Here is a 20,324-nt window from a genome sequence, read left to right on the forward strand (position 1 = left end):
CCCAGCCAACTTGTACTTCCCAAAGCGCTTAGTCCAGTGCTCTGCACACAGTAAGCGCTCAATAAATACGATTGAATGAATGAATCACCTTCTATCCCCCCCCCAGGGCTTATAACAGTGCTCTGCACATAGTAACACACAGTAAGCGCTCAATAAATACGACTGAATGAATGAATCACCTTCTTTCCCCCCCAGCGCTTAGAACAGTGCTCTGCACATAGTAAGCGCTTAACAAATGCCATCATTATTATTATTGTGATGATGTGAGCGCTCAGTCCAGTGCTCGGCACTCAGTAAGCGCTCAACAAATGCCATCATTATTATGATGATGATGTGAGCGCTCAGTCCAGTGCTCGGCACACAGTAAGCGCTCAATAAATACGATTGAATGAGTGAATGTGAGGAGGGGAGGGCATTCCGGGCCGGGGGTCGATGGCGGGATGGGTGAGGATGAGGATGAGTGGCGGCGGAGGAGCGGAGGGTGCGGGCTGTGATGGACGAGGACAGAAGGGACGGGAGGAAGGAGGGGGCAGGTGATGGACGACTTAAAAAGCCAGTGGTGAGGAGACTGTGAGCCCACTGTTGGGTAGGGACCATCTCTAGACGTTGCCAACTTGTACTTCCCAAGCGCTTAGTACAGTGCTCTGCACCCAGTAAGCGCTCAATAAATACGATTGATTGAGTTTTTGTGGGAAGCGGAGAAGATTTTTGAGGAGGGGGGGATGACTTGTCCTGAATGTTTTTGTAGACGGATGATCCGAGCAGCAGAGCGAAGTCTGGGCCGGAGTGGCGACCGTGAGCCCGCCGTCCGGTCGGGACCGTCTCTAGATGTTGCCAACTTGGACTTCCCGAGCGCTTAGTCCAGTGCTCTGCACACAGGAAGCGCTCAGTAAATACGGCTGAATGAATGAATGAATGAGAGGCAGGAGGTTGGAAGGTCAGCAAGGAGGCCGATGCCGTCATCCAGGCGGGAGAGGATGTCATTGTAATAATAATAATAATAATAATGATGATGGCATGTATTAAGCGCTTACTATGTGCAGAGCACTGTTCCAAGTGCTGGGGGGAAACAAGGTGATCACGCAGGGGGCTCACAGTCTTCATCCCCATTTCACAGATGAGGTCACTGAGGCCCAGAGAAGTGAAGTGAGCCCGCTGTTGGGTAGGGAGTGTCTCTATATGTGGCCAACTTGGACTTCCCAAGCACTTAGTACAGTGCTGTGCACACAGTAAGCGCTCAATAAATACGATTGAATGAATGAATGAATGAGAGGCAGGAGGTTGGAAGGTCAGCAAGGAGGCCAATGCCGTCATCCGGGTGGGAGACGAGTCATTGTAGTAATAATAATCATAATGATGGCATTTGTTAAGTGCTTACTATGTGCAGAGCACTGTTCCAAGCGCTGGGGGGAAGGGAAGCAAGGTGATCAGGTTGTCCCACGGGGGGCTCACAGTCTTCATCCCCATTTCACAGATGAGGTCACTGAGGCCCAGAGAAGTGAAGTGAGCCCGCTGTTGGGTAGGGACCGTCTCTCTATGTGGCCAACTTGGACTTCCCAAGCGCTTAGTACAGTGATCTGCACACAGTAAGCGCTCAATAAATATGACTGAATGAATGAATGAGAGGCAGGAGGGTGGAAGGTCAGCAAGGAGGCCGATGCCGTTACCCAGGTGGGAGACGATGAGTCATTGTAGTAATAATAATAATAATGATGATGGCATTTATTAAGCGCTTACTATGTGCAGAGCACTGTTCCAAGCGCTGGGGGGAAACAAGGTGATGATGTTGTCCCACGTGGGGCTCACAGTCTTCATCCCCATTTCACAGATGAGGTCACTGAGGCCCAGAGAAGTGAAGTGAGCCCGCTGTTGGGTAGGGACCGTCTCTATATGTTGCCAACTTGGACTTCCCAAGCGCTTAGTCCAGTGCTCTGCACACAGTAAGCGCTCAATAAATACGACTGAATGAATGAATGAATGAATGAAAGTGACTAGCCCAGAGTCACACAGCTGACAGTTGGCAGAGCCAGGATTCATTCATTCAATCGTATTTATCGAGCGCTTACTGTGTGCAGAGCACTGGACTAAGCGCTTGGGAAGTCCAAGTTGGCAACATTCATTCATTTAATCAATCACGCTATCATATTTATTGAGCGCTTACTGTGTGCAGAGCACTGTCCTAAGCGCTTGGGATAATCCAAGTTGGCAACATCTAGAGACGGTCCCTCCCCAACAGCGGGCTCACAGGCTAGAAGGGGGGGACAGACAACAAAACAAAACATATTAACAAAATAAAAGAATTAGAATAAATATGTACAAACAAAATAGAGTAATAAATATGTACAAACATATATACAGGTGCTGTGGGGAGGGGAAGGAGGTAAGGCGGGGGATTTGAACCCACGACCACTGACTCCAAAGCCCGGGCTCTTTCCCAGACTGAGCCCCCTCCTTCCCTTCCCCACAGCACCTGTATATATGTTTATATGTTTGTACAGATTTATTACTCTATTTTACTTGTACATATCTATTCTATTTATTTTGTTAATATGTTTTGTTTTGTTGTCTGTCTCCCCCTTCTAGCCTGTGAGCCCGCTGGTGGGTAGGGACCGTCTCTAGATGTTGCCAACTTGGACTTCCCAAGCGCTTAGTCCAGTGCTCTGCACACAGTAAGCGCTCGATAAATACGATTGAGTGATTAATTGATTTTCCACTGAGCCACTCCACTTCCCAAGCGGTTCGGATGGAGAGGAAAAGCCGGATTTAGGGAGGTTGTGAGTGAGAGCGACGGGATTTGGTGACGGATTGGATCGGTGGGTTGAAGGAGAGCGCGGAGTCGAGGATAAGGCCAAGGTAAGGGGTTTGTGAGATGGTGGTGCTGTCTACAGTGACGGGAAAGTCGGGGAGAGGACGGGGCTTGGGAGGGAAGATGAGGATTTGTAAAGTTGGAGGTGATGGGAGGACATCCAAGGACAGATGTCTTCAGGGAAGGAGGAGATACGAGATCGGAGAGGAGACGGAGATTTGGGAATCATCCGCCTTGGGATGATAGTTGAAGCCAGAGATAGGGGAGGAGATGGAGATTTGGGAATCATCCACATTGGGATAATAGTTGAAGTCGTGGGAGCAGATATCCAGCGCTTAGAACGGTGCTTGGCACATAGTAAGTGCTTAATAAGTGCCATCATTATAATAATAATGTTGGTATTTAAGCGCTTACTATGTGCCAAGCACTGTTCTCAGCGCTGGGATATATTCAAGGGAATGAGGTTGCCCCACGGGGGGCTCACAGTCTTCATCCCCGTTTTCCAGATGAGGGAACTGAGGCTCAGAGAGTTAATTAATGGGTGGTATTTGTTAAGCGCTGAGGTGGGGGGAGCTACAAGGTGATCAGGTTGTCCCACGTGGGGATTTACAGTCTTCATCCCCGTTTTCCAGATGAGGAAACTGAGGCTCAGAGAGTTAAATAATGGTGGTATTTGTTAAGCGCTTACTATGTGGAAAGCACTGTTCTAAGCGCTGGGGTATATTCAGGGTAATCAGGTTGTACCATGTGCGGCTCACAGTCTTCATCCCCGTTTTCCAGATGAGAGAACTGAGGCACAGAGAATTAAATAATGGTGGTATTTGTTAAGCGCTTACTATGTGCAAAGCAGTGTTCTAAGCGCTGGGGTATATTCAAGGTAATCAGGTTGTACCATGTGGGGCTCACAGTCTTCATCCCCGTTTTCCGGATGAGGGAACTGAGGCACAGAGAATTAATTAATTAATGGTGGTATTTGTTAAGCGCTGGGGGTGGGGGGGTACAAGGTGATCAGGTTGTCCCACGGCGGGCTCACAGTCTTCATCCCCATTTTCCAGATGAGGGAACTGAGGCACAGAGAATTAAATAATGGTGGTATTTGTTAAGCGCTTACTATGTGCAAAGCAGTGTTCTAAGCGCTGGGGTATATTCAAGGTAATCAGGTTGTACCATGTGCGGCTCACAGTCTTCATCCCCGTTTTCCGGATGAGAGAACTGAGGCTCAGAGAATTAAATAATGGTGGTATTTGTTAAGTGCTTACTATGTGCCAAGCACTGTTCTAAGCGCTGGGGGAGATTCAAGGTAATCAGGTTGTCCCATGTGCAGCTCACAGTCTTCATCCCCATTTTCCAGATGAGGGAACTGAGGCACAGAGAATTAATTAATGGTGGTATTTGTTAAGTGCTTACTCTGTGCAAAGCACCGTTCTAAGCGCTGGGGAGGTTACAAGGTGATCAGGTTGTCCCATGGGGGGCTCACAGTCTTCATCCCCATTTTACAGATGGGGGAACTGAGGTGCAGAGAATTAATTAATGATGGTATTTGTTCATCATCAATTGTATTTATTGAGCGCTTACTGTGTGCAGAGCACTGTACTAAGCGCTTGGGAAGTACAAGTTGGCAACATCTAGAGACGGTCCCTACCCAACAGTGGGCTCACAGTCTAAGTGCTTACTATGTGCAAAGCACTGTTCATTCATTCAGTCGTATTTATTGAGCGCTTACTGTGTGCAGAGCACTGTACTAAGCGCTTGGGAAGCACAAGTTGGCAACATATAAGCGCTGAGGTGGGGGGGTCTACAAGGTGATCAGGTTGTCCCACTTGGGGCTCCCAGTCTTTTTTTTTCTGACGACTTGACACCCGTCCACATGTTTTGTTTTGTCTTCCATCTCCCCCTTCTAGACGGTGAGCCCGTTGTTGGGTGGGGACCGTCTCTATAGGTTGCCGACTTGGACTTCCCAAGCGCTTAGTCCAGTGCTCTGCACACTGTAAGCGCTCAATAAATACGATTGAATGAATGACTGTCCATCTGCTGCTGCTGGTATTTGTTAAGCGCTTACTGAGCGCAGAGAAGCAGCGTGGCTCAGTGGAAAGAGCCTGGGCTTTGGAGTTAGAGGTCATGGGCTCATTCATTCATTCATTCACTCATTCATTCATTTTCTGGGCCTCAGTTTCCTCATCTGTCAAATGGGGATGAAGACGGTGAGCCCCCCCGTGGGCCAACCTGATCACCTTGGAACCTCCCCAGCGCTTCGAACAGTGCTTGGCACAGAGTAAGAGCATTACAAATACCATCATTAGTATTATTCATCCCCATTTTCCAGATGAGGGAACTGAGGCCCAGAGAAGTGAAGTGGCTTGCCCAAAGTCACCCAGCTGACGAGTGGCGGAGCCAGGATTAGAACCCACGACCTCCGACTCGATGATTACCTTGGAACCTCCCCAGCGCTTCGAACAGTGCTTGGCACAGAGTAAGCGCATTACAAATACCATTATTAGTATTATTCATCCCCATTTTCCAGATGAGGGAACTGAGGCCCAGAGAAGTGAAGTGGCTTGCCCAAAGTCACCCAGCTGACGAGTGGCGGAGCCGGGATTAGAACCCACAACCTCCGACTCGATGATTACCTTGGAACCTCCCCAGCGCTTCGAACAGTGCTTGGCACAGAGTAAGCGCATTACAAATACCATTATTAGTATTATTCATCCCCATTTTCCAGATGAGGGAACTAAGGCCCAGAGAAGTGAAGTGGCTTGCCCAAAGTCACCCAGCTGACAAGTGGCGGAGCCAGGATTAGAACCCACAGCCTCCGACTCGATGATTACCTTGGAACCTCCCCAGCGCTTCAAACAGTGCTTGGCACAGAGTAAGCGCATTACAAATACCATTATTACTGTTATTCATCCCCATTTTCCAGATGAGGGAACTGAGGCCCAGAGAAGTGAAGCGGCTTGCCCAAAGTCACCCAGCTGACGAGTGGCGGAGCCGGGATTAGAACCCACGACCTCCGACTCCCAAGCCCGGGCTCTTTCCACTGAGCCCCGCTGCTTCTCAGACGAGTTCTCTGAGGGAGTGAGTGGAGATGGAGAACTGAACCTGTGAGCCCGCTGTCGGGTAGGGACCATCTCTATATATGTTGCCGACTTGGACTTCCCAAGCGCTTAGTACAGTGCTCTGCACACAGTAAGCACTCAATAAATACGACTGAATGAATGAATGAATTTATTTTATTTTGTTAGTATGTTTGGTTTTGTTCTCCGTCTCCCCTGTTTAGACTGAGCCCACAGTTGGGTAGGGACTGTCTCTAGATGTTGCCAATTTGTACTTCCCAAGCGCTTAGTCCAGTGCTCTGCACACAGTAAGCGCTCAATAAATACGATTGATTGATTGATTGAACCTGGAGGGAACCCCACAGTGAGGGGGGCTTGTACATATTTACTATTGTATTTATTTTATTAATACGTTTTGTTTTGTCGTCTGTCTCCCCCTTCTAGACTGTGAGCCCGCTGTTGGGTAGGGACCGTCTCTAGATGTTGCCAACTTGGACTTCCCAAGCGTTTAGTACAGTGCTCTGCACACAGTAAGCGCTCAAAAACGATTGAATGAATGTTTACTATTTTATTTATTTTGCTAATGTTTTGTTGTCTGTCCCCCTGCTTCTAAACTGTGAGCCCGCTGTTGGGTAGGGACCGTCTCTAGATGTTGCCCACTTGTGCTTCCCAAGCGCTTAGTACAGTGCTGGGCACACAGTAAGCACTCAATAAATATGATTGAATGAATGTTTACTATTCTATTTATTTTATTTTGTTAATATTTTCTGTTTTGTCATCTGTCTCCCCATTCTAGACTGTGAGCCCACTGTTGGGTAGGGACCGTCTCTAGATGTTGCCAACTTGGACTTCCCAAGTGCTTAATACAGTGCTCAATAAATACATTTGAATGAATGAACAAATGCCATCATTATTATTCAGTCATATTTACTGAGCGCTTACTGTGAAGAGCACTGTACTAAGCGCTTAATCAGGTTGGACACAGTCCGTGTCCCACACGGGGCTCACACTCTTAATCCCCATTTCACAGATGAGGGAACTGAGGCCCCCATTCATTCATTCATCTTCTAGACTGTGAGCCCGCTGTTGGGTAGGGACCGTCTCTATCTGTTGCCAACTTGGACTTCCCAAGCGCTTAGTACAGTGCTCTGCACACAGTAAGCGCTCAATAAATACGACTGAATGAATTTATTGAGTGCTTACTGTGTGCAGAGCACTGTATGAAGCAGAAGAGAAGCAGCGTGGCTCAGTGGAAAGAGCCCGGCCTTTGGAGTCAGGGGTCATGGGTTCAAATCCTGGCTCTGCCAACTGTCAGCTGTGGGACTTTGGACAAGTCACTTCACTTCTCTGGGCCTCAGTTATCTCATCTGGAAAATGGGGATGAAGACTGGGAGCCCCACATGGGACAAGCTGATGACCTTATATCTACCCCAGCGCTTAGAACGGTGCTGGGCACATAGTAAGTGCTTAATAAATACCAACATTATTATTATGAACACTGGAATCAGTACTACTGATCCTTCGATGGTATTTTCTGACCACACTCAATCAGTCAATCGTATTTATTGAGCGCTTACTGTGTGCAGAGCACTGTACTAAGCGCTTGGGAAGTCCAAGTTGGCAACATACAGAGAGGGTGCCTACCCAACAGCGGGCTCACAGTCTAGAAGAGTGGGTAGGGTATGTGTCTTCTTTACTGTTGCATTGTGCTCTCCCAAACGCTTAGTACAGTGCTCTGCGTGCGGTAAGCACTCAATAAATACGCCCGAACGAATGAATACGGGCCTACCCAATCAATCTGTGGTATTTAATAATAATGATGGTTTTTGTTAAGCGCTTACTAGGTGCCAAGCACTGTTCTAAGCGCTGGGGGGGATACAGGGTCATCAGGTTGTCCCACGGGGGGCTCACAGTTGTGGGACTTTGGGCAACTCACCTAACTTCTCTGTGCCTCAGTTCCCTCATCTGTAAAATGGGGATTAAGACTGTGAGCCCCATTTGGGACAACCTTGTATCTCCCCCAGCGCTTAGAACAGTGCTTGGCACATAGTAAGCGCTTAACAAATCCCATCATCATTATTATTATTAATCCCCATTTTACACGAGGTAACTGAGGCCCGGAGTAGTGAAGTGACTTGCCCAAAATCACACAGCTGATAACCGGCGGAGCTGGGATTATTCATTCATTCAATCGTATTTATTGAGCGCTTCCCGTGTGCAGAGCACTGTACTAAGCGCTTGGGAAGTCCAAGTTGGCAACGTATGGAGACGGTCCCTACCCAACAGCGGGCTCACAGTCTAAAAGGGGGAGACGGAGAACAAAACCAAACATATTAACAAAATAAAATAGAATAAATATGTACAAGTAAAATAGAGTAATAAATATGTACAAACATATTCATTCATATCGTATTTATTGAGCGCTTACTGTGTGCAGAGCACTGGACTAAGCGCTTGGGAAGTCCAAGTTGGCAACATATAGAGATGTTCCCTACCCAACAGCGGGCTCACAGTCTAGAAGGGGGAGACAGACAACAAAACAAGACATATTAATAAAATAAAATAAGAACACATGACCTCTGACTCCCAAGCCCGGGCTCTTTCCACTGAGCCACGCTGTATTTATTGAGCGCTTAAAGTGCAGAGCACTGTGCTTGGCACATATTAAGTGCTTAACAAATACCAAAATTATTATTATTATTATTAAATTATTATTACTAAGTGCTTGGGAGGGTACAGTATAACAGCTGGTAGACATGTTACCTGCCCCCAAAACTCACCTGGGGTCCTTTGAAGGTTGTGGTCCTTTCCTTCTTTCCCCTTCCTTTAACTTTGGGAAAAGAAACACCCCAAGTTATTTAAAAGAGGATCAGTTTATCCTCCCTTTTCCTAGGTCAGAGATTACACGTTACCTGCCCCCAAGACTCACCTGGGGTCCTTTGAAGGTTGTGATTTTTCCTTTAGCTTTGGGAAAAGAAACACCCCAAGTTTTTTAAAGAGGATCAGTTTATCCCTCCCTTTTCCTATGTCAGAGATTACACGTTACCTACCCACAAGACTCAGCTGGGGTCCTTTGAAGGTTGTGGTCCCTTCCCTCTTTCCCCTTCCTTTAGCTTTCAACCAGGAAAAGAAACACCCCAAGTTTTTAAAAGAGGATCAGTTTATCCTCCCTTTTCCTAGGTCAGCGATTACATGTTACCTCCTCCCAAGACTCACCTGGGGTCCTTTGAAGGTTGTGATTTTTCCTTTAGCTTTGGGAAAAGAAACACCCCAAGTTTTTTAAAGAGGATCAGTTTATCCTCCCTTTTCCTAGGTCAGAGATTACACGTTACCTGCCCCCAAGACTCACCTGGGGTCTTTTGAAGGTTGTGGTCCCTTCCCTCTTTCCCTTTCCTTTATCTTTGGGAAAAGAAACACCCCAAGTTTTTAAAAGAGGATCAGTTTATCCTCCCTTTTGCTTGGTCACAGATTACATGCTACCTGCCCACGAGACTCACCTGGGGTCCTTTGAAGGTTGTGGTCCCTTCCCTCTTTCCCCTTCCTTTAGCTTTGGGAAAAGAAACACCCCAAGTTTTTAAAAGAGGATCAGTTTATCCTCCCTTTTCCTAAGTCAGAGATTACATGTTACCTGCCCACAGGACTCACCTGGGGTCTTTTGAAGGTTGTGGCCCCTTCCCTCTTTCCCCTTCCTTTAGCTTTGGGCAAAGAAACACCCCAAGTTTTTAAAAGAGGATCAGTTTATCCTCCCTTTTCCTAGGTCAGAGATTACACATTACCTGCCCACGAGACTCACCTGGGGTCCTTTGAAGGTTGTGGTCCCTTCCCTCTTTCCCCTTCCTTTAGATTTGGGAAAAGAAACACCCCAAGTTTTTAGAAGAGGATCAGTTTAACCTCCCTTTTCGTAGGTCAAAAATTACACATTACTTGCCCCCAAGACTCAGCTGGGGTCCTTTGAAGGTTGTGGTCCCTTCCCTCTTTCCCCTTCCTTTAGCTTTGGGTAAAGAAACACCCCAAGTTTTTAAAAGAGGATCAGTTTATCCTCCCTTTTGCTTGGTCAGAGATTACATGCTACCTGCCCCCAAGACTCACCTGGGGTCCTTTGAAGGTTGTGGTCCGTTCCCTCTTTCCCCTTCCTTTAGCTTTGGGAAGAGAAACACCCCAAGTTTTTAAAAGAGGATCAGTTTATCCTCCCTTTTCCTAGGTCAGAGATTACACGTTACCTGCCCCCAAGACTCACCTGGGGTCCTTTGAAGGTTGTGGTCCCTTCCCTCTTTCCCCTTCCTTTAGCTTTGGGAAGAGAAACACCCCAAGTTTTCAAAAGAGGATCAGTTTATCCTCCCTTTTCCTAGGTCAGAGATTAAACGAATGAGCCGGCTTGCGGAAGTGTTAAGGTTTATTTTCTCATCACGCCTTTTCCCAGGTCAAGAAAGGGCCCGGAGCGCGTGAACGTGGGGACTGCCCGTTGGGAGCGGACGTCCCGCTCCGGGGAAATGAGCTTCGGAGCTCCTTGGAGGCGGGCGGGGCGGTTCCAAACACTCCAGCGCGTTTAGAGGCCAAAAAAGCATTTTTCCGGATCCGAAGCAACAACCTGACCCACCTCCCATCCAGCTCTTGGGGTAGGGGCAGCGCCTGCGGGGTCCTAACAGCAGTGGCATTTTTTAAGCACTTAATATGTGCCAAACACCTTGCGAGCTACAACATAGAGCCCTGCGAGGAGCTCACAGACGGAGACAAGAGGGAGGTGGTGAAACTGAGGCAAAGAGGCGTTAAGTCACTTGTTCGAAGTCACCCGATTGTCTTGTATGTGCCCCTGGGCTTAGTACAGCGGCTTGTAGTAAGTGTTTAATCAATACCACAGCTATTATTGTTATTATATACACAGTTATTATATTGCTCTGGGGTCGCGCTGAGGCTCTGGCCTCTCGGAGCCGGAGAGGACGGGGGGGTCAGCGAGGCTGTCCGGGCGGGACTAGGCCTCTGCCACGATCAGGTCCCGCGTGACCTGGAAAGCGGCAATGAGGGAGCTCAGCTGAATCTTCTCATTTGTGCCCACGGCAAGTCGGTGCCTAAGACAAACCCAAAAATCAATCAATCAATCGTATTTACTGAGCGCTTACTGTGTGCAGAGCACTGGACTAAGTGCTTGGGAAGTCCAAGTTGGCAACATCTAGAGACGGTCCCTACCCAACAGCGGGCTCAGTCTAAAAGGGGGAGACAGAGAACAAAACCAAACATACTAACAAAATAAAATAAACAGAATAGTACAGTGCTCTGCACACAGGAAGCGCTCAATAAATACAATTGATGATGATGAATACAAGTAAAATAAATAGAGTAATAAATCTGTACAAACATATATACATATATACAGGTGCTGTGGGGAAGGGAAGGAGGTAAGATGGGGGGATGGAGACGGGTGGGGGGGGGGAAAGAATTAGGGGGCTCAGTCTGGGAAGGCCTCCTGGAGGAAGTGAGCTCTCAGTAGGGCCCTGAAGGGAGGAATCAATCAATCAATTAATCGTATTTATTGAGCGCTTACTGTGTTCAGAGCACTGAACTAAGCGCTTGGGAAGTCCAAGTTGGCAACATATAGAGATGGTCCCTACCCAACCGTGGGCTCACAGTTTAAAAGGGGGAGACAGAACAAAACCAAACATACTAACAAAATAAAATAAACAGAATAGATATGTACAAGTAAAATAAATAGAGTAATAAATCTGTACAAACATATATACATATATACAGGTGCTGTGGGGAAGGGAAGGAAGTAAGGCGGGGGGGATGGAGAGGGGGACGAGGGGGAGAGGAAGGAAGGGGCTCAGTCTGGGAAGGCCTCCTGGAGGAGGTGAGCTCTCAGTAGGGCCTTGAAGGGAGGAATCAATCAATCAATCTTATTTATTGAGCGCCTACTGTGTGCAGAGCACTGTACTAAGCACTTGGGAAGTACAAGTGGGCAACATATAGAGACAGTCCCTACCCAACAGTGGGCTCACAGTCTAAAAGGGGGAGACAGAGAACAAAACCAAACATACTAATAAAATAAATAGAATAGATATGTACAAGTAAAATAGAGTAATAAATATGTACAAACATATATCCATATATACAGGTGCTGTGAGGAAGGGAAGGAGGTAAGATGGGGGGATGGAGAGGGGGACGAGGGGGAGAGGAAGGAAGGGGCTGAGTGTGGGAAGGCCTCCTGGAGGAGGTGAGCTCTCAGTAGGGCCTTGAAGGGAGGAAGAGAGATGGCTTGGCGCAGGTTGATTGGTAGCCACTGGAGATTTCTGAGGAGGGGAGTAACATGCCCAGAGCATTTCTGGACAAAGACAATCCAGGCAGCAGCATGAAGGATGGATTGAAGTGGGGAGAGACACGAGGATGGGAGATCAGAGAGTTAAGGCCGAGTCTGTCTTCACTTTGCTGTTCCCAGTGGGAACGCTTAAGAGCCCGGGCTCGGGAGGCCGAGGTCATGGGTTCTAATCCCGGCTCCGCCACCGATTTTCATTCAGTCGTGTTTGTTGAGCGCTTACTGGGTGCAGAGCACTGCACTAAGCACTTCTGTGGGCCTCAGTTCCTTCGTCTGTCAAAGGGGGGACGAAGACTATGAGCCCCACGGGGGGCAACCTGATCATCTTGTATCTCCCCCAGCGCTCAGAACGCTGCTTATAGATGAGGTCGCTGAGGCAAAGAAGTTAAGAGACTTAGCCAAAGTCCCCCAGCTGATAAGTGGCGGCCTTCCCAAGCTGAGCCCTCTCCTTCCCTTCCCCACAGCTCTTGTATATATGTTTTTACGCATTTATTACTCTATTTAACTTGTCCATATTCTATTTATTTTATTTTGTTAATATGTTCGGTTTTGTTCTCTGTCTCCCCCTTCTAGACTGTGAGCCCACTGTTGGGTAGGGACCGTCTCTACATGTTGCCAACTTCCCAAGTGCTTAGTACAGTGCTCTTCACACAGTAAGCGCTCAATAAATACGATTGATTGATTGATTGTCAGCGGCGCTTGGTACGGTGCCCGGCGCCTGACGAATACCATTATTGTTATTTCCCCCTGACAGCAGAATGCCATTTTCTGGCTCTTTAAATTGATCGCTTACCGTAGCGTCACACCCAAGCTGCCACGGGGAACAAAACCAAGTGAGCCACGGGCGGAGAATAATAATAATAATAATAACAACAATAATAATAATAATGGCATTTGTTAAGCGCTTACTATGTGCAAAGCACTGTTCTAAGCGCTGGGGGAGATACAAGGCGATGAGGTTGTCCTACACAGGGCTCACAGTTTTAACCCCCATTTTACAGATGAGGGAACTGAGGCTCAGAGAAGTGACTTCATCATCATCAATCGTATTTATTGAGCGCTTACTATGTGCAGAGCACTGTACTAAGCACTTGGGAAGTACAAATTGGCAACATATAGAGACAGTCCCTACCCAACAGTGGGCTCACAGTCTAAAAGGCTTGCCCCAGGTCACACAGCAGACGTGTGGCGGAGCCGGGACTCGAACCCACGACCTCCGACTCCAAAGCCCGGGCTCTTTCCACTGAGCCACGCTGCTTCCGGCAAGGGATCGAGAGGGCGTCTGGTTTGGAAAAGGGAGCCGGGACGGGAGGGAAGACCGAGGCGGGGGGCCAATCTGGGAATTGTGCGTACTTACTCGATGTCTGCCATTTTGATCAACAGGTGGATCCTGACTGAAGGTGGAAAATCAACTGGGGAGAGAAAAGGCGGAGTAGGTGGTGGGTGGGTTTGCTAAATTCCCATCCCCTCTATTTTCTTTTTAACACGGGCAAAAGCCCCACAGGCTGCTATCTTAAATTAATAACAATAATAATGGCATTTATTAAGCGCTTACTATGTGCAAAGCACTGTTCTAAGCGCTCAAACAGGTAAGGCTTTCCAAGTTGGCCTTGCTTAGGACGGCGACGCTCCGCTCCGGAGGCCCAACTTCGGCATGTCCAGGCTCGAGCCGTCATTAGGAAATGAAAGATGAGTGGGGCTTTCTTCATTCACTCACTCAATCGTATTTATTGAGCGCTTACTGTGTGCAGAGCACTGGACTAAGCGCTTGGGAAGTCCAAGTCGGCAACATATAGACGGTCCCTATCCAACAACGGGCTCACGGTCTAGAAGGGGGAGACCGACGACAAAACAAAACATGTGGACGGGTGTCAAGTCGTCAGAATCAATCAATCGTATTTATTGAGCGCTTACTGTGTGCAGAGCACTGGACTAAGCGCTTGGGAAGTCCAAGTTGGCAACATCTAGAGATGGTCCCTACCCAACAGTGGGCTCAGAGTCTACAAGACTGTCAGAACAAATAGAATTGAGGCTAGATAATAATAATAATAATGATGGCCTTTATTAAGCACTTACTATGTGCAAAGCACTGTTCTAAGCGCTGGGGAGTTTACAAGGTGACCAGGTTGTCCCACGGGGGGCTCACAGTCTTAATCCCCATTTTCCAGATGAGGGAACTGAAGCACAGAGAAGTGAAGTGACTTGCCCAAAGTCACCCAGCTGACAAGTGGCGGAGCCGGGATTTGAACCCACGGCCTCTGACTCCAAAGCCCGGGCTTTTTCCACTGAGCCACGCTGCTTCCCCATCATTAACAAAATAAATAGACCTGTACCTGTATATATGTTTTTATGTATTTATTACTCTATTTATTTTACTTGTACATATTCTATTTATTTTATTTTGTTAATACGTTTTGTTTTGTTGTCCGTCTCCCCCTTCTAGACTGTGAGCCCGCTGTTGGGTGGGGACCGTCTCTAGATGTTGCCCACTTGGACTTCCCAAGCGCTCAGTCCAGTGCTCTGCACACAGTAAGCGCTCAATAAATACGATTGAATGAAATGGAATAGTAAATGTGTCCAAGTAAAATAAATAGAGTGATAAATCTGTCCAAACATCTATACAGGGGCTGTGGGGAGGGGAAGGAGGTAGGGCAGGGGGGATGGGGAGCGGGAGAGGAAAAAGGGGGCTCAGTCTGGGAAGGCCTCCTGGAGGAGGTGAGCTCTCAGTAGGCCCTATAATATTTTGTGGCTTTTGTGGAAAATTTAGCACTCAGTATTATTATTATTATTATTGATGGCATTTATTAAGTGCTTACTATGTGCAAAGCGCTGGGGAAGTTACAAGGTGATCAGGTTGTCCCACGGGGGGGCTCACAGTAGCAGTGCCTGGCTCATCAATCAATCAATCAATCGTATTTATTGAGCGCTTACTGTGTGCAGAGCACTGTACTAAGCAAGGAATACCATTACAAAAAACAAACAAAATCCCAAAAAACTCGAGGCCCAGAGGGGTGAAGCTGGGATGAGAAGCCGGGTCTCCTGGCTCTTTTCTTTAATAATAATAATGTTGGCATTTGTTAAGCGCTTACTATGTGCAAAGCACTGTTCTAAGCGCTTGGGGGGGGTACAAAGTGATCAGGTTGCCCCACGTGGGGCTCCCAGTCTTCATCCCCATTTTACAGATGAGGGAACTGAGGCTCAGAGAAGTGAAGTGACTTGCCCAAGGTCACACAGCAGACATGTGGCGGAGCCGGGATTCGAACCCATGACCTCTGACTCTAAAGCCCCGGCTTTTTCCACTGAGCCACGCTGCTTCTCTTAAAAATGATAATGGCATTTGTTAAACACATATTATGCGTCAAGCCCCACGTGGGACAGGGACTGTGTCCAACCCGATTGGCCTGTCTTCACCCCAGCGCTTAGTACAGTCCCTGCCACATAGTAAGTCCTAACAGAGAAGCAGCGTGGCTCAGTGGAAAGAGCCCGGGCTTTGGAGTCAGAGGTCGTGGGTTCGAATCCCAGCTCCGCCACATGTCCGCTGTGTGACCTTGGGCAAGTCACTCCACTTCTCTGGGCCTCAGCGACCTCATCTGTAAAATGGGGATGATGACTGGGAGCCCCCCGTGGGACAACCTGATCACCCTGTAACCTCCCCAGCGCTTAGAACAGTGCTTTGCCCATGGGAAGCGCTTAATAAATGCCATCATTATTATTATTATTATTATTATTCACCTATAGGTCTGCGGAAGTCCGCCGACCCTGGAGGATTCTTAAAATACTCAAATCCACTTCATTATGAAAGGAAGATAAGAGAAAAATTTTCATTGGAGAATACTGTTTTCTAGAGGCAATGACAAAAAATGATAATGGTATTTAAGCGTCTACTATGTGTCTAGCACCTAATTAAGGACGGCGTTAATATAAGATCACCGGGTCGGGTATAGACCAAAGGGGAAGGAGAGCCAGTATTTCACCCCCCATTGCACAGATAAGGAAACTGAGGCCCAGAGCAGTTGCACCACTGGCAAAGTCACACAGCGGGCAAGTGGCAGAACCTGGCAGATAAGGCCTCGGGACTTTACTTTGGATTTTCCCCTTGAAAGACTAATCAATCAGTGGCATTTATTGAGTGCTTACTGTGTGCAGAGCACTGTTCATCATCATCATCATCATCAATCGTATTTATTGAGCGCTTACTGTGTGCAGAGCACTGTACTAAGCGCTTGGGAAGTCCAAGTCGGTAACATCTAGAGACAGTCCCTACCCAACAGCGGGCTCACAGTCTAAAAGGGGGAGACAGAGAACAAAACCAAACATACTAACAAAATAAAATAAATAGAATAGCTATGTACAAGTAAAATAAATAAATAGAGTAATAAATCTGTACAAACATATATCCATATATCCAGGTGCTGTGGGGAAGGGAAGGAGGTAAGATGGGGGGCTGGAGAGGGGAACGAGGGGGAGAGGAAGGAAGGGGCTCAGTCTGTTCTAAGCGCTCGGGAGAGTTCAATACATTCCCAGCCCACGGCAAGCTTAATAACCTTCCCAGGTCTTAATTTCCAGCCAGGGAAGCAAATGGGGCCAACTAACTCCTCCTGCAGAAATAATAATAATAATGATGGCATTTATTAAGCGCCTACTATGTGCAAAGCACTGTTCTAAGCGCTGCGGAGGTTACCAGGAGATCAGGTTGTTCCACGGGGGGCTCCCAGTCTTCATCCCCATTTTATAGATGAGGTCACCGAGGCCCAGAGAAGTGAAGTGACTTGCCCAAAGTCACCCAGCTGACAATTGGCTGACAATTTCCCCCTCGTCCCCCTCTCCATCCCCCCCATCTTACCTCCTTCCCTTCCCCACAGCACCTGTATATATGTATATATGGTTGTACATATTACTCTATTTATTTATTTTATCTGTACATATCTATTCTATTTATTTTATTTTGTTAGTATGTTTGGTTTTGTTCTCTGTCTCCCCCTTTTAGACTGTGAGCCCACTGTTGGGTAGGGACTGTCTCTATATGTTGCCAATTTGTACTTCCCAAGCGCTTAGTACAGTGCTCTGCACATAGCAAGCGCTCAATAAATACGATTGATGATGATGATAATTGGCTGGGCTGGGATTCGAACCCATGACCCCTGACTCCCAGCCTGGGCTCTCTCCCCCTGGGAGGTTGGAGAGTTAAGTGGGGCAGTTAATGATGATGGTATTCATTAAGCGCTTACTATGTGCAGCGTCGCTCAGTGGAAAGAGCCCGGGCTTTGGAGTCAGTGGTCATGGGTTCGAATCCCAACTCTGCCACATCTGCTGTGTGACCTTGGGTAAGTCACTTAATTTCTCTGAGCCTCAGTGACCTCATCTGTAAAATGGGGATGAAGACTGTGAGCCCCCCGTGGGACAACCTGATCACCTTGTAACCTCCCCAGCGCTTAGAACAGTGCTTTGCACACAGTAAGCGCTTAATAAATGCCATCATTATTATTTTGTGCAAAGCACTGTTCTAAGCGCTGGTTGTGGCTCAGTGGAAAGAGCCCGGGCTGTGGAGTCAGAGGTCATGGGTTCAAATCCCAGCTCGGCCAACTGTCAGCTGTGTGACCTTGGGCAAGTCACTTCACTTCTCTGGGCCTCAGTTCCCTCATCTGGAAAATGGGGATGAAGACTGGGAGCCCCCCGGGGAACAACCTGATCTCCTTGTAACCTCCCTAGCGCTTAGAACGGTGCTTTGCACATAGTAAGCGCTTAACAAATACCATCATTATTATTATTAGTGTTATTATTACAAGGTCATCAGGTTGTCCCACGTGGGGCTCACAGTCTTAATCCCCATTTGACAGATGAAGTGACTGAGGCACAGAGAATCAAACAATCAACGATATTTACTGAGCGCAGACAGAGCCCTAGGGAGACTGTGAGCCCCTTTCATTTTTTCTAATGGCATTTATTAATAATAATAATGATGGCATTTATTAAGCGCTTACTATGTGCAAAGCGCTGTTCTAAGCGCTGGGGAGGTTACAAGGTGATCAGGTTGTCCCATGGGGGCGCTCACAGTCTTCATCCCCATTTTACAGAGGAGGGAACTGAGGCCCAGGGAAGTGAAGTCTTCTAGACTGTGATGCCGCTGTAGGGATCATAGTAGGCGCTTAATAAATGCCATCATTATTATTATTGGGTAGGGACCGCCTCTATCGTTGCCAACTTGTACTTCCCAAGCGCTTAGTCCAGTGCTCTGCACACAGTAGGCGCTCAATACGACTGAATGAATGAAGTACTTGCCCGAAGTCACACAGAGCCCTAGTGAGACTGTGAGCCCTTAGTCCAGTGCTCTACACACAGTAAGCGCTCAATAAGCAGAGCAGCGCTTAGGACAGTGCTTTGCACATAGTAAGCGCTTAACAAATGCCATTATTAATAACTACGATTGAATAAATGAGCCCGTTGTTGGGTAGGGACCGTCCCTATATGTTGCCAACTTGTCCTTCCCAAGCGCTCAGTCCAGTGCTCTGCCCACAGTAAGCGCTCAATAAATAGGACTGAGTGAATGAATGAGAGCGTCCACTACAACGGAGCCCGTTTCCCGCCCACGAGGAGCTTCCCAAGGTCAACAGGGTTGAGGCGGAGATGGGTGCAGGATGCCTGCCGGCCCCTCCTCGGCGACTTTTAGACTGTGAGCCCACTGTTGGGTAGGGACCGTCTCTACATGTTGCCAACTTGGACTTCCCAAGCGCTTAGTACAGTGCTCTGCACACAGTAAGCGCTCAATAAATATGATTGATTGATTGATTGACTCAGTGGCCCCCAATCGCCTTGGACCGGCTTGGCTGGAAAACGTCCCGACCGCGGGAAGGGCTCAGGAGTTAGAACAGTGTTTTGCACGTAGTAAGCGCTTAACAAATACCATTATTATTATTATTATTCATTCATTCATATTTCATTAATTCACATTATTATTAATATTGTTATTATTATTATCATTATTATTACCTCTGTGGACGAACTCGTGGATATTCATTCATTCATATTTCATTAATTCACATTATTATTATTATTATTGTTTATTATTATTATTATTATTACCTCGGTGGACGAACTCGTGGATCTCCGTCAGGATGTCGTGCAGGGCCAGCCCTTTGAGCGTTTTCAGCTCCATGATGTCTGCGGACAGACAGGAAGTTAAGGCGAAAAGAGCGGCGTGGACGCCAACCCACGCTGGACGTTCCCGAGGAGCGGCGTGGCTCGGTGGAAAGAGCCCGGGCTTTGGAGTCAGAGGTCGTGGGTTCGAATCCCTGCTCCGCCGCTTGTCAGCTGGGTGACTTTGGGCCAGTCACTTCACTTCTCTGGGAGCCCCCCGTGGGACAACCTGATCACCCTGTAACCTCCCCAGTGCTGAGAACAGTGCTTTGCACATAGTAAGCGCTTAACAAATACCATTATTATTATTCTTCTCTGGGCCTCAGTGACCTCATCCAGAAAATGGGGACCGTGAGCCCCCCGTGGGACAACCTGATCACCCTGTAACCTCCCCAGTGCTTAGAACAGTGCTTGGCACGTAGTAAGCACTTAATAAAGGCCGTCATTATTATTAAGACTGTGAGCCCCCTGTGGGACAACCTGATCACCTTGTAACCTCCCCAGTGCTTAGAACAGTGCTTTGCATATAGTAAGTGCTTAATGAATGCCATTATTATTATTATTGTTATTCTCTGGGCCTCAGTGACCTCATCCAGGAAATGGGGACTGTGAGCCCCCCGTGGGACAACCTGATCACCCTGTCACCTCCCCAGTGCTCAGAACAGTGCTTTGGACATAGTAAGCGCTTAATAAATACCATTATTATTATTCTCTGGGCCTCAGTGACCTCATCCGGAAAATGGGAACCGTGAGCCCCCCGTGGGACAACCTGATCACCTTGTAACCTCCCGAGCGCTTAGAACAGTGCTTTGCACATAGTAAGCGCTTAAGAAATACCAACAACCTGATCACCTTGTAATCTCCCCAGCGCTTAGAATGGTGCTTTGCACACAGTAAGCGCTTACTATGTGCAAAGCACCGTTCTAAGCACTGGGGAGTTTACAAGGGGATCAGGCTGTCCCACGGGGGGCTCACAGTCTTAATCCCCATTAGACAGATGAGGGAACTGAGGCCCAGAGAAGTGAAG

At 47.7% G+C, this 20,324-nt stretch overlaps 1 protein-coding gene across 2 annotated transcripts in view; it reads right to left on the reverse strand.

Moving 5' to 3' along the window:
* Positions 1-10,231: 10,231 nt before the first annotated feature.
* RFC5 (replication factor C subunit 5) overlaps positions 10,232-20,324 on the reverse strand; it is a 41,650-nt gene continuing 31,557 nt past the window's right edge. For both annotated transcript variants that reach the window (XM_038762859.1, XM_038762860.1), the window contains 3 exons: positions 19,244-19,321; positions 13,521-13,575; positions 10,232-10,922 (listed from right to left, as the gene is read on the reverse strand). In XM_038762859.1, coding sequence (XP_038618787.1) covers positions 10,826-10,922; positions 13,521-13,575; positions 19,244-19,321 — 230 coding nt within the window. In that variant the 3' untranslated portion in view covers positions 10,232-10,825. The remainder of the gene's footprint in view (positions 10,923-13,520; positions 13,576-19,243; positions 19,322-20,324) is intronic.

The sequence above is a fragment of the Tachyglossus aculeatus genome, chromosome 21 (assembly GCF_015852505.1).
Source record: "Tachyglossus aculeatus isolate mTacAcu1 chromosome 21, mTacAcu1.pri, whole genome shotgun sequence".
In the NCBI taxonomy this organism is placed as follows: Eukaryota; Metazoa; Chordata; class Mammalia; order Monotremata; family Tachyglossidae; genus Tachyglossus; species Tachyglossus aculeatus.